The sequence below is a fragment of the Apteryx mantelli genome, chromosome 5 (assembly GCF_036417845.1).
Source record: "Apteryx mantelli isolate bAptMan1 chromosome 5, bAptMan1.hap1, whole genome shotgun sequence".
In the NCBI taxonomy this organism is placed as follows: Eukaryota; Metazoa; Chordata; class Aves; order Apterygiformes; family Apterygidae; genus Apteryx; species Apteryx mantelli.
In genome coordinates, this window is record NC_089982.1 from 43,619,456 (window position 1) to 43,635,210 (window position 15,755).

Consider the following 15,755-nt stretch of genomic DNA (forward strand, 5'->3'; position numbering starts at 1 on the left):
GCTCCCCACCATCTCTCCACTGGTATAAGAGTGCCAGTGGCAGCTGCTTTGTTCAGCCTCTAGCTACGTGTGCCTGCTGATAACATTGATACATCCTGCTGAAAAACAGTTCTTGTGGCAAAATGAGTCTGATTAGAAATACAGCTAAGTTAATCAGATCATCTTGAATACTATTTTCAAATGACTAATTTTTGCTGGTTAAAGCTACTCTTCAGAGGAAAATTGTTATTTAATCCGCAGATAACTATGGATACCTCTAATGCAACCTAATAGTTTAAGAAATTAACACCATCTTATACTTAAGTTTCAGCAATTTGATTTTTCTTGTTTTACTGGCTGTCCTGTTTGACAAAATACAAATTAAGATTTTTATTAATAGGTTAAGAATCAGTTCTTTCTACATTAATAATTTTTCATAGATATACTCTCATATAAAAGGATTAATAAATGCTGACAGTTTTAACCTTCTCCTGTCTATTTGTCCTAATCTTTTATTGGTTTGTCCTTCCAGCCTAGATTGTTTATACTCTACAGAAAGCTTAATATTTTTTAAAGAAACAACACAAAGGTATTACAGAGCTCAAGATTTGAGAAAATGTTTCCCAGTCCATACAGTAGAATTTTTTATTTGTATTGAATTATTAACATTTATTTATATTTTCATGTAAATCAAATATATAATTTTATATGAATCAAACATAGCATTCTGGAAATAAAAAAAAGGAGCCAAATTCCAATCTTGTAAGTATAAACGTGTCACCCCAATCTAAGAAATACTAAGATGTTCCCAGAAAAAAAAAAAATTGATGGTATTATAGAGTACTTTTGTCATCTAAACTACCATTTCTATTCTCTACAGCAGTTATTTATTTTGGAGCGTAGCTGATGAAAGGAGATCACGTAATCTGGAAATTTTAGTGCACCTAGCATGTTTGGAAAAATGGAGCAAGTAAAGTGAGTCACCTTTCCGGCATTTCTCTGCCTTACCTTTTGAATACAACATCTAATCAATTTAAAAGTTCCAGGGAACATTTCAGGCATTACTGGCAAAAGCTGTTGATTTTGGCGGAAACTGGAATACCAGATAACCTCATGTCTTGATTTTTTAATATTAATCTTCTTTAAAATATTTAAACAGTAAGGAGCTTCCTATATTTCTGTAAAGATTACTTTAGCCTGATAAAGTCTAATGCATATATCAATCAAGCAAGATACACTGTATCTCACTGACTATTGGTCAGCCTCATTCAAGGAAGTGTTTGCGCAGCAGCTTTGTGCTTTTTATTTGCCAATATACTGCAATCACAATTACCTCAGTGTAGTTACAGTCCAAAGTAGATTTGGTCTGTAGAAGGCTTTACAGTTACCCATTTGGACCAGGTCATTTTGGCTGGTTCTTTCCTACTGGATAGAGACTGAACTGGAACTGGATAGAGACACAAACCTTAGTTTTGAGATGCTCCTTTTTAATTGGAGAAACATTTTTAAAGCACCCTACTTTCTGGTAGGTGCTAGTAGAGCAGCTGAAAGAGATTTATTTCAGAGAGATTACATTATCTTATTACTAAGAATGGCAGCCAACCATTTAACATTATTATTTTGACTGTGTCTCATTCACTGTTAAGTCTACAGCAGACTGTTTAACAACAAAACAGATAAAGAAAGAAAGGGACAGTAGATTAACCTAATTTAAAAAGTAAGACTGACATACATTCAGTCAGGGTTGTGAAAATTACTTTCATTTAGTATTACAGAACAGATAGATCAGACATTTCAATATTCTGATCCCTCACAAGATAACAATTTGGAGTAATGTGAATAAAATAATCATAGAGATTATCAAAACTGAATACCTAAGGCTTTAACAAAATCTTTTCTGAAGTAGAAAGGAATTGTCAACAGCTCAAGTACGCATCCTGAAAACTCACAAAAGCTAATAAATATATTTCAATCAATTTAACTTTTATAATAGGGCAAAGATTAAATTAACATCAAGGATTAAAAATGTTAATACTTATTTTCTATGGCTCTTCCAAACACACTCTCTTATACCTATAACACTGTTAGGAGATACAAATTATTGAGTAAAAGTCCTGAAAGCACCTGAAAGGAATAAAAGTGTGGGATGCCCTAAAAATAAACATCTAGGAATTTAGGTTCACAAAATTATAAACAAGCATATTGAAACTTAGATAGAGTAAGAAACTAGTACCAAACTCTCCTATACATAAGCAGTGTGATTTTATTCACTGTCTCATATTTATTTGGCCCTTTAATGAGAAAGGGACCATAATTAGGGAGACTATAGGAAGTACTTGTAAATAACATAAATGTATACCCACATTTCCATCTATCTGTAAAGTACCATCAGGAATTCATATCCTTCATTCTGACTGTTTGCTTTTCTACACCTTTTCCATCTTAGTCTGAGAAGCTAGTTTAGACCCATCACTTTTGTGAAACACCATTTTTATTGCTATTTTATACCCACAGGGATGTCATCAATCATATGAAGTTTTCACAGGTAGGAGAGTGAGTTTTCTATGAAATATTTTCTATCAGTATGAAAATGTCTTGAGCAAATTGCTGCTAACCAAAAAGCTGGTCTAGGAATTACTGATGGTGATTCTGGAATAGAACTATGGAGCAACTGGCATATTTTAAAAATGAATTTATTTCCGTGGTGTTTTCTTTACAAAATATTCAAAGCATTGCTCATTGATTTCATTTAAAGTTAGATTTTGTCGTAGTGGGACTATTTGAAGATTAGATCATGTTCAACCAAAGAGATAGAAAACTCCAGCCTATTATACCAAACACCAGAGCTATAATTAAAATATACCAAAAAAAGCTCAAAAGAATTTCATCCAACATCTGATCCATTCCTCAAGGCCATCTTTCAAAAAGGCCCCTTGGAATAGACTGTAAGATGGGTGAATTGTTCCAACAGAAGTCTCCCAAACATGGCATTATCCTTATCATCTGCAATCACACTGGCTTTATCACATGTGCACTAGACTGCAGCAAGTTGCCTCCTTGGGTAAGACAACCGGCCAAAGGCGGGTTGCTGCCACTAAACATCCCATCTGAGCTGCACTGCACGTCCTGTTTATTCTCCTATTAATGCCAGGAAAGATGAGTCTAGAAACAGGATGCACAAGCTGTTCCGGCAGCAATGGATGGGTTACCAAATGCATGGAGTTAGCATAGCCTTAAGTTACAGCACTGTATGAGAATTCCTAGAGTTAAAATGAATAATTCACTTTCAAATGCCCAAGTTTAAAGAAATGCAGAAGGTAAAACAATACTAATGAAGTGTAAAATACATGCAGTATTATTTAAAGTATTATTAAGTAAAAGCTGTTTATAACACCACTCTAGTAAGGAAACTGCAGCATCTCTTTACACTGAATTTCTTCTCACATAACAGCATTTCAGTATGTAATATTTTTATTTCAATATTCTTGTGCTGCTATGATGAATGTTTTACACTTGCTACTTTTCCTTTAGATTGACTGCATGTGGCTAATTGTGGGGCAAATATACACATGCCAATAACACAGTAAACCCTAGTCTGGCCTACCAAAATCAATGGGAGACAAGACACTGTTACCTGACCCTGGATAAGCTCAATTTAGAATTTAACCTTTCTCTCTACAATGTCTAACCATTATGATCACTCATTTTTTTCAAAGCAAAAATGTGTATGAAAATTCTATTTTTACATAATTTAATACCAAACATTTTGCATGTGCTTGACCTGAAAACCATCCCAAAGTAGTGTTCATTAGATAATTATCCAGCTGCCTGGCTATGTTCTATGATATTATTAACTATTTACTGACTTATTTTCAGAAATTGTACAATTTTGTGTTGTACAATTTGCCACAATCATTAACAAATGCATTTTCAATAAAATAAAATTGCTATAATATGGAACTACACTAAATTGCTTCCAGGAGGCTTGATGACACAATGAAACTAAACTTTGCCTAGAGTAAAGGAACACAAACATTCATCTTTATGTCAATTTAAAAAATGAATGCTGCTGAAATAACCTTGTAAGGACCTCTATTTTGATATAACGGCACCACGGAATATGAAATCACATCATTGAAAGGAAATACAAATAAATATTTATAGATTAATACAGATCTTTGGTGGTGATAAACTTTTTTTTTTTTTTTTAAACATTTTGCTGCTCTGAATCTAGACTTAGAATCTACCAGCTAGTGGAAGGCAAAAGGAAAAGCCCTGCAAATACTTTCTGATGCTTAATTGCTTTTCCATTACACCTATGTAAGGGACATGGAGGATAGTATGTACTATCGCACACGCTGCAGCTCTGATAATGCACTAGGAAGGAAGCACAGTGATTCTACTTACTCTACTCATTTCTCACCGTTCTGCTTGGTAAGACATCCCCATCTTTAACACATGTACCTATGTAAAAATATCATGATCTCATCCTTATTTACAGACTTCTTTACATCTACTTCAGACCAGGCCACAAGGGTCACATCCGTTTATAGGACTATTCAGACCATAGTGTTACTGAATTTACCTAATTCTACATGGAACATTTATTCTCACGTTTCCACACAAAATGAATCAACTCTGATCTCTTCTGCTAGGGCATCAGAGTTCAATCATATATGGCTTATTGATATGAGTTACTGTATGTCTCAGAATAATTTATTGTGGACAACAGAGTGATTCTAAAAATGAGTGCATATTGTTTCACAGCTGTAGAAACAAGCATTTCTGTGCAAAAATGGAACTACTGGCTTTCTTTCCCAAGAATAAACATGGTTAGAGAAGCTTATTCTTCAATTAGCAGAACTAGAAGCACTCAGGCTTGTCCTGAATGTCTTGTCTTACTTATTTTCATTTTATTATGGCCACTCTTAAGATTTCTAAAAACCTCTTTTCTGATAGAGTTTTATAGTTTAGGCTTTGTTTGTCACAAAATATGCTTTTCTTTACCTTTCTCCTCATTTCACTTCTCCCAATACTTTTATTTATGAAGGAGAACCACTTCTGCACCACCATGGTGGACAGAGAGGGGCTACAAAAAGTTTCTCTGTTCCTTCCTCCAGAGAACTTGCCAGCTTCCAAAGAAAAGGACAGGGGAAACAAAAGGCAGCAGTATAACTAAGGCCTACTTCTTCTATTCTTGTTTTGTATTCTCCTCAAAGACTGTGACAGTTCATCTAAATCTCTGTGGGATGGACAGATGATAATATAGGGAATAGGCAATGACGGTAAAAAACAGCTGTGACATTTATATACAGGAACATTAGGAAGAAAGTAGAGAGAGACTGTAATGGATAAAGTGTACCTTATTTTAAGAAGTTGCTCATTCAGTATTTATCTATATCAATTTATCTATCTTGTCTATCTAAATTGCAAGATCTTAGGGACTACCTTCTATTTTATAGCTATGCATAGGCCATGCTTGGGGCTCAAAGACTGATGGAGCCTTCGCGCAACTCAGTAAAAGAAATGCTAAATGACAAAATCATCTAATGTCTAGTAAGATGCAAGCACATTTCAAGCTCATGATAACAGGTAGACAGGAGATTGCTGTGAATGAAAATAAGAATATTTTCAAATACCTAAATCAAACCTTTCAGTATCACTGGAAAAGAATTATCTTTTTCATAAGCCAAAAAATCCAGCATTCATGTATTGGGCCTCAAATATCCTGGTGTGAGAGTTAGAATTAGATTTACTTTTTTTAACAGGAAAATTAAGATTCTTACACAGTTCCCTATCTCTGAGTAATGGGATTTTAAGAAAACCATTTTCTAATGTAAGAGTCATCAAAAAAAGCATAAGAATTACCAGGACTGAAGAAACACTAGTTATATACTGATGTTTTTATTATAGCAATGGTGGAGAGGATATTTTGTGTTCAATTCAATAGCCAGTCACTCCTGGAAAGTCTAATCCTATTTTGTAAAAGTCAAAGTATGTGACTGCAGTTGAAAATCAAAAGAAAATTCAATACAGCAAATAGGAACTCTAGAATCTGTAAATAATGGGAAAAATTTGCTTAAAATACTATATAAGAAACTATTTTGTCTTTACAAGTAAAGAATATAGAGCTTGTGTGTTTCTGACAGTTTAATCTACAATAATCAGCATTATTATTGTTATTATTATTGCTAATGTGCTTTTTTGGAGCACTGGATATCATTCACTATTGGAAACATTTTGATAGCGAAAGGACACAGTTGTGTGAGCTAACAGAATACAGTGGCTCCTTTTACATTACTGAATTGCTTGCAGTTTCTGATAAAAACGGATCCTTCAAGAGCACACATTCTTTTATTCTACAGAGAATTCAGTTGATAATGCTAGCCAAACATTTTTCTGCTGAAAGTTTTAAGAGGATATGTTAAATCAATCTGGTTTCAGCATTATTATCACCCAGTGAGATTTCCCAACAACAACGCCAAGATTATTGGATTTCAATGTGACAAGAGCAAACTCTTTTCTCTAAAAAGACCAGGGAAGCAGACAGTAATATATTTGCAATGATTACACTCGCTCCAAATAAGTATGATAGAAAAGAGAGGAGGGTTCAGGAATACAGAAGAAAGATCTGATTACAGCCTTCAAATATATAAAAATCTTTTGCAAGAAGGAAAGATGTGCAACCTTTATTTACATTAGTATATTTTTAAACTGTGTATTTTGCTTGTATGCCAAGGTGCTCAGAATGTATTCCTAGTGGTCAACAGGAAAATTTGAATGATCAAATATTCTATCCCCAGATTGGTGACCCACGCAACACTTTTTCTCTATTCAAAAGAGTGCCTCAGTTTCTTTAGCAGATACACTTGATTTGGGGCTCTGTCACATTGTGGAGCACTGTTATGCTCTGCTTCTTTTGCTAACTATTGTTTTATGCTACTTGGAATCTGCTACCATTTGCTTTTTTGTTGTACTATACATAATAGGTATGTAGAATATGTATTTTAGTCAAAATAAAGAAATGTTGATTTGTGTTACATTTATTTTTAATTTGCTTTCCAAGAGCTGGAATTGACTGGAACAATGAAAGAATAATTCAATTTTTTATTTAATTCTTACCTGAGAAGAATATGTGTGACCATCTGATCCACAAACAGGATTGGTATAAACTACTGGACACTGCTTGCAGTTTGATGAAATGGGACCACCCCTCCACTGTTTATGGCCTAAACCAGCCTCTTTCATACTGTAAGTAAACAAAAAGTATGTAATTCTGATAAGCGGTAGTAATATTAGAACACATTCAGGGTATTTTATGAGCCTTTACAAACAAGTCATACATAATTTCAGTCATTAAGTTTTCTTTCAAGTAAAGAGCTGGTACAGTCTTTGGTATACAGCTTTCGTATCACACTTCTTGCAGTGATATTTGATACCTGCATATTATTTAAATATCTAAGTCCTCTGATACAAAAAAATTACTAAGATGATGCTTTGCTGATGGTCATACTTACTGATCAGTGAAAGAAGTCTGATTTGTGTGGGATTCACTTGCTTTTGTTAAACAGTATGAATGGGGCTGTTATTAATACTGGTGTTTAGAAAGGTTACATGTAAGTATTTAAAATGGCATAAATACTTACAATAGAAACAGTAAGAGGTCATTTAGTGTACTATTTACCTCACTTTGACCACTGTCTCTCACATTTTACGTTTCTTAAAATTCAGACTCCACAGCTCAATGTAAAATTTGGATTGAAAAAATATGGTAATTAATTGAATATAGAGTTGATCTGCACACAGGTTTACATGTGCTTGTGTACATACATTTGCCTGTATGTATATGGAGAGATAGATAGATACAGGTAGATGGATCATTTTAAGCCAAGCAAAAGCTACACTGGCTCAGACTAAAAGACTGTCTTGCCTAGTATTTGTCTCCTAGTATCCACCCGTCTCTGACAGTAGTCCATAGCAGATGCCTAGGTAAGAGCACAAAAACAGGGGAAATAAGTACTGACACTTCCTCAGAATACTTTCCCAGCCTTCAGTGATTTGTGGCATAGGAAACATCCTCAGCCATAGGTGTTTTCTCTTTGTAGCTTTGAAAGAATTTTTATTTCATGAATTTTTCCAGTAGCTTTTTGCACCTATGAGTTTTTAGCAACTATCACATCCTGAAACAAATCCTTTATGAGAGGCCCCTGATTCAGAGACTGACCTCCCAAATGCTTTATATATTAATGGCTTTCATATAAATAAGATAATAGAACAGTAACACATGACTTTTATATTGGGTTTTCATTTTGGAATCTTAATCAGGAATCTAAAAATGAATATTCTTAGAATACAGCTATGACTTATCAAGACACACCAAAGGAGTAAACGTTCAAATTCATAACAAACTCAACAAATAAAATCCCCTAAAATAGAGCAGACTTGGTTAACTCATAATCAAGAAGTATTCTGCTAATTACTCATGAATCACTGTTTCAGAAGAACTTGTCTGGAGTGATAAAGAGAAATGATTACTGACAGGTCCAGAGAGTCTCAACTATTAACGTGATGGAATATCTCGGTTTATCTGAGACACTGTAACTTTAAAACACTGCATAAATTAATTACAAATGTTGCAGATGTCAACTGGAAGAATCCCACTGATATCAGCAAAATCCAGAAATTTGAAGTGAGATCTGTGAGACACGCAGAGGTTTTTGCCTGCAGATGCTTCAAATACATATCAAAGAAAGCGCTAGTGACAATCACAGTTTCCTACAATATCTGTACATTCTCTCATATCCTTATACATGTTCTCAATGAGGTCTACAGAAAGGAAAAAAGACATACAGAAAAAAAGCAAGCTTTTAGACTAAAGAAAAAGTAAAGTGATCTAACAGGAGGGAAAGAGAAGGATGTGGCCTGTCACTCATGACACAAAAATCACAAGTTGGTGACAACCAGTGCAGAGGTATGAACAACAATGGAAAACCTTTTACATAGTCAGATAGGTTACATAGTCAGATAGTCAGCTTTGTTAGACTTTACATTTTTAAGTATTATCAGGTATTATAAACAAAAGAAACACAGGCTGTTCCAGGGTACTCATTTAGGGCAGAGAGTCAAGTTTCCTATTCTGCACAGGATTCCCCTAGGACCTTCAGCAAATCACTCTCATGATCTTGGTTTCTACATAACTAAGAAAAATATCTCTCTAAAACAGAAGTATCTGCATTTTCCAAACTCAGGATAGAAGATATAATGGTAAATATATGATAAATAATGACACCTGGAAGGTATCAATCCAGAGATACCTGGTCATGTAAGTGCTTTGGATGGATGTATGTTCAGAAGGTTTTTCTGCAATGATGCAGAAAATAGATTCTGTGTTACCATAGCTGCCTAACAGCCTTTTTTTTTTTTTTTTTTTTTTTTTAACTCTCCAAGCACAGAGTTATCAGGCAAAGATAAAAAGTAAATACAGAACATTTTGCTAAACTACTGAAAATACCAGTTAGGCACATATACACACACATACATTTCACAAAATCATAAAATAATGCCTTTTACCTATTTACTCAAACATTTCCTTGCACCACTATTTAATTATATCAAATTTGTTCTTGTTATCTGTTTTCAGTTTGTTTTTCTTTTACAGTACATAGCTTCCATCTAGGGAATGAGCATACATATAAACTGTTGGCATAGAAATAGTGAAATAGTTAAGAAACCACTATGATGATACAAATTATTATCTTGAATTAAAATCATTGCTGTATGTCCATGGTGTCATGAAATGGGATACAGAAAGAATGCTTAATTAGAATATAAATGATTTCAATATAAGTTACTTAAAATATGCAGATAAAGCAAATTACCTTTTGTACTTAAAAATGCTAAAGAGGAAAAGAATCAGTAAACAAAGAAATCAGTTACTCCACCATAAAACAAACACTTTTCCCCCATTCCTTGTGTTTATTAATTCTCTCATTAGACATGCAACAGTAAAACCCAGATCTTTGCAACCTGCAGTTACTAGAATTCTGCCATTTAATTTTGTGATTCCACTACAGTCACCATAAATGTGCTTGCTCCTGTTACTATTTTGCCACAATAAATATATGGTGCCACAAAAACCTCAGCCTCTTCCACTGACAAGCTTTATCCTTCTAAATTTTCTGAGAAGTGATTTGGGATCTCTTTGGAGTAAAAAAGTAACTAGTACAGAATACACAAGCTCCCCCTTATCTGACATTGTTGACACCTAAAGAGTAAAATTAAATCTATGGGTTTAATTTACCAGCAACACTTGTGATTGCATTAATTTGCATACATCAAATTGTTCATATGCTTGTAGACTGCATATGCAACCAGATGCCTAGAACCATAATTAGCCAATCTGTCCAATTACTTTAGCATACGTACCTGTTTGCATACATAAACTTACCTTTCTCTGTACACAGTGATCACACCTGCACATACTTTGAGAATGCTTAATGCAGCCCATTGAAAATCAAGCTGCAAAATACTAACTTTTTGGCAACATAACTTATTTAATGACATCTATAAAATGCAGGAGTACCCATGTCTATCAAGAAAATGGAAACAACATCCACTGTTTTGAAGGAACTGATATTTTATAGTTATAGTTGAGAATTCTCAAATACAAGTCTTAAAATACAGACTGACAGAAACAAATTTGAGTTATTAAAAAAGTAATGTTTCAAAGAACTCTAGCAACTCTTTTCTGATAACTATTTTTGCACTTTTTTGAGATTTCTTTTTTCAATTATTCCAATTTAGGGACTGCCTGATGATGTTTTGCCATGGCCTTTAGGGGACACAATCAGGCTGTGTCAGATTAACATAATTAGAAAAAACACTTGTATTACAAAATTTAATTTGTTTTCATTAGAGTTGACTGAATTTCCTTCAAAATTCCTTTTTTGTGTGGAAGCACCCTGCACGCGCGCATCTATACTGTTTTGACTTACTTTATAACTTCACATTATTCCTAAAAAATACAAGAAAAATCTGTCTTGAAAAATTAATAATAATTAAATATATCTGATACAAATAAAGCAAAGGTTAAGAAAGCTGCTCTAAAAATAATATTGGAATAAAAAATATTATATTTTAGCATCTTTAAATTAATAGCACTGGCAAGATGCTTGTATTTATCTACAGGCCAGCATAATATTTAGCAGGTGCATGTGAAATTAAATAAATTCAGCTATTATGCTTCCCCAGCATGTGCACCCAAGAGGTCAGGTTAGAAGATTACATATGATCTATCATTTCTGTCAGGATTACTAAGCATATGTATGCAGTATGATTTCAGAACTTAGAAGAGCATTTTTTTTATGTGCATGTACAAAGAAAATGCTATTTACTGATTTGCACTGGAAAAGGAAAACAAGCAGATATCCTGAAGATGCAAATACTACCTCCTTCCACCTACATGTAATATTAGCAACATACATTTAGAATTTAAGGCAGTTTCTCGTCTTGCTGGTATATAATTCCATTATTTTCAGTATCATTCTGCCCACTTTCACCTATAAATAATGTGATTTTGTGCAAGAAACAAGTATTTTATTCTAAACATCTATATGATAAACTAAAATAAAAACAAAACAGACAACTTTTTTAAAAAATAAGTTGTAAGTAATGCTGCTGAAATTTCTTGGAATATTACTTGTCTCATTTTGTTCAACTGAAGCATAGCATTTTAATGAGACAGAAAGGTAAAGAATGCACAGCAACATAGAAATGAGTCTTCTCCTTCTTAAACTTATTTGGAGTTGCTTGAGAGGTGAAAGGGATCCTAATATATGGTCAGATGCAGAGCTCACTGCAATCTTCCTTTCCATTTGGTTGACAAATTATAGATTTCTAGGAGTAATATTGTTACACATGACTATATAAATCACCAGAAGTGTTTTTTTTGGGGGGGGAGTAAATGAAGATTTCAGATTTTAAGGCATATAAAGTCCCTATTAGGCATAAGGCATTAGGATAAGTCATATCAATGTCTTATGACTCTTTAAAAAAGTTTTAGCATGAAGTAGACTGAAGGTCTCTCTCATGAGGTCCCAAATTGCTCCCCTTGTAATTTACACAGCCACTGAGGATCCTAAATTCTTCTAACACCCTGTTAAAATGTAACTTATGATGTAGGAACATTATAAAAAGCTGTATGTTCTGTTGCAGCCTTAAGGGACATGCATCTACAAAAAAATTATAAAGAAAATACAAAATTCCTAAATGAAGGGAAAAAATAAGAATCAGGGCAGGGTGAAGGGATAATGGGAAAATAAAGGGAAAGAAAACCTGACTTAGAGACTAAGTCATCCAAAAATATATGTATGCATATATAAACAGACCTCAGCAGATCAAATGCTTTACAAAAGCCCCTGACTTTCAGAGAGTGGGTTATACATATATGTGGCATTAAAAAAGCTAGTCCATGGTGAGAGAACTCTGCAGCAATCTGGAAAAAAAGTTGACCTCTGTAGAAAACGTTCCAAATGTTCTTTCCAAATTGTAAATGACAGTAGCTCTTTTGAGCTGGAGGACTCTTGAGACCCCACCCTCTCAGCTGCAGCTATTCCTAAAAGAAGTTCTGATTGAAATTTTTTTTTTAAGTTCAAAAACAGAAAGAATAGTATAATGTTCAAATACTGCCTACAGTTAATGTCAGAAAATTTACTTGTTAAAGGATTAGAAAGATGGTTGTACTATTAGAGATGGTATTTCTACATATTTTACCAGGAATGGTCACATATACATATCTGAAGCATACTTTGCTTGGGAAATAATGTAAACTTGGAAGATATTTATGCATGTCATTAACTTCATTTTCTATCACATAACAAAAAAAAATCATTACGCTCAATCTTTTCTACAGAGAGAAATAATTTGACCATTAATAAGAATCTGTGGCAATTCTATTACATTACATACTTGTTAAACAATGTTTTATGTCAAAAAAACCAAGGCACATAAGCACAAATATCTGTATTATAAGACCATTAAATAAATGAGTATCTACCATCTTGAACAACCCCATCACACAAATTTAAAAATATATTTTACATATATATATATACATACATACACACACACATATATATGTATATATAGTATGAACTCCCATGGAATATCAGCATTACGGAGGTTATATTTCAACCCCAGAAATGCTGGGCTCATCAAAGTCTGCAAAACATGAAGACCACCACATAGTCTGATCTAGTGGTGCTGGAGACATCCTTCCTCCTTTGTCTTACTGATCCAGTAAACATCCCAAACTCCTTAAGAGGACAGCCAGGTAAAAGGGCTCCAGAATCCAGGTTCTTTCTTTGTTTTATTATGAAAGCCTGAGATTTTAACTAGTTTTCTGTATAACTCCTGTGAACACAACAAATTTTTCTCTGTATTCCTTCCTGTTCCACACATCCCACTCTGAAGTGCTGAGCTACTGCAGTTATCTAAACTTCAGATTCACCCACTACAGGCGAGAGCTGGGCATAAACAATCTTCTTACTTTCTCCGAGAAGGAAATCTGGACATGCAGGCCAATAGAGCGCCAAAGCATACTCTATCCACATCTGCAGTTTAGACAACCAGAGTGAGGAAGAATGGCCCATAATTCACATAACTCACACAGTTAACTCTGAGCTAACAGCCTAACACTCCTCCTAGGGGTTTAGATGTCCGTCATCCAAGACTAGTTTTGATATGGCACAGCTGAATAACTTTGGCTTAAACTTCTGAGGAAACTGCTAAGTTGTGAGAAAGAGCTACGAGAAATTATGCAGAGTGGAACCGTGCAAGATAAGAAAGGTAGAACTGGAGACAGAATTAATACTGTTGAGAAAGGGTTAGTTAGCAGGTCAAGGAGTCAGGAAAAAAAAAAAAACTAAGAGAAAAAAACAGAGTCAAAAGACAGCAGTTTAAGCAACATTGAGGATCAGCCCATTTCAAGGAGGAATGGAATTATACCTGACTTTTATACATGACTGAATTGCCTGGCCACCAAGTACTCATGGGGCATCTCATCAGGCAGTGGTGAGCATCTTAACATTTAGTCTAGCAGCTAATTAGTCCTAGTTAAATATTTTGTCTATTAACCAATAAACGTTTTGTACTTTCAGGTTATGTTTATCCTATTTGCAGAGCCTTCATGCACAGTAAAAACTACCTGAATAAAGTGATCCAGAGAGGGAGGGTTACAACTATAGGTTCATAAGTAGAGAACACAGTGGAAGAAAAGAAACTTGTGTGGATCAGAAATTTGTGCCTGAAGAGCCCTTCATGCCCCTAACACAGGAATGCTGGTTTGGCTCTCCAGCATAGTTATTTAAATATCTAGTGAGAGAGATAACAAATTCGTTTATATTGTATAGACCAGCACTATCTCAGAAGACAGTTAAATCATGTACGAATTGATCTCTAATATATTTGTGTATTTTTTAGTTCTTTTAATGTTGGCTGTTTTGTTACATGTCTCTAACTGCTTTTGACTCCTTTCTTACACCCTGTAAAGAAGCAATACTCCAATAACAGAACTGATGCCAAACAGTTACAGACACTATACTCAGTTAAACAGTTGTAAAGCAATAACCTTATTTTTCATGTGAAGTGGTAAAATATGCACATGACAAGCATTTAAGTACAAAGAGAGTGTTTTCCTGAAAGTTTATTCCTCTGGTTGTTGAGCTTCTCTTCTTGTTTCCTGAATGTAGTAATTCATATCTACAGAATATTTCAATATCACAATAAGGTATCCCTTAATGGCCAGAAACCTCTCTCTGCTGCAGATCCTCTGTGGCTGGGCAAAGTAGGAACCAGGGCCACAGTACAGCAACTTGTGATCCTAATAAGCCTGTTTACAAAGAGTGGACAACTTAAACACAATGAACTAGACAATTTAACCATGATCATACAGTTCTGTAAAGGTTCATTCTAAATTGTTCTCAAGGCTACTTTTACACTTCAGAAAACGGAAGCAAAACCAAATAATAAATTGAACATTTTGGATCAAAAAAAGCGGTCATTGACAGAATGTTAACTTTGCTCCCTATAGGAAACATCAGATTTTTATTTAATTTTACTTTTTACAGCACAGGATCTCATTTCTCCAGAGACTATTTTTTATGTAGACCTCCATTTGGCATCCTATGAATTTACAGGATACCAAATCACTGTGCCATCTAAAGGCCACATGAAGAAATCACATTATCACAGAACACTGCTTAGTAGATACAGTATAAGGAGACAAAAAACAATATATGTTTGGAGATAAGCTCGTTTCCTACATTCTTCAAAGCTGACATCATCAGTTATAAACCTCCATTTTTCAATTTCTATAGTACAATGGTCAGCGAATTCTCATCAAGCAAAGTTTGGATATTAAATTTTGAATTTATATCAAGTGTGTGGAGGTTGGGATTTAAAGACTGTTGATAAAATCCTGGTCCTATTGAATTCAATAAGAAAATTCCTACTGACTTCCACTGGGTAAAGTTTTGTTCTATTGCATTAGGCTTCACATAGCGCAGAGAGAGTTCAGAATGATATGTTTCTATGGCAACAGGAGAATGATTTATAAAAGTTATAATGGCATTTGGGACCAATTTATCAGTATTAGACATACTCTGGATCACAGAATATCACAGAATTCTTCCAGAGAACACAAGTGGTTGCATTAGCAATTAAGTACTATAGGATCAGACACACAGAGTGAAAGACTTGGTTCTGAGAACCTAATGCCC

At 34.3% G+C, this 15,755-nt stretch overlaps 1 protein-coding gene across 2 annotated transcripts in view; it reads right to left on the reverse strand.

Moving 5' to 3' along the window:
* Positions 1–15,755, reverse strand: part of SPOCK3 (SPARC (osteonectin), cwcv and kazal like domains proteoglycan 3) — a 243,138-nt gene that overhangs the window by 82,283 nt on the left and 145,100 nt on the right. For both annotated transcript variants that reach the window (XM_067297890.1, XM_067297889.1), the window contains exon 5: positions 7,102–7,228. In XM_067297890.1, the coding sequence (XP_067153991.1) occupies positions 7,102–7,228 (127 nt within the window). The remainder of the gene's footprint in view (positions 1–7,101; positions 7,229–15,755) is intronic.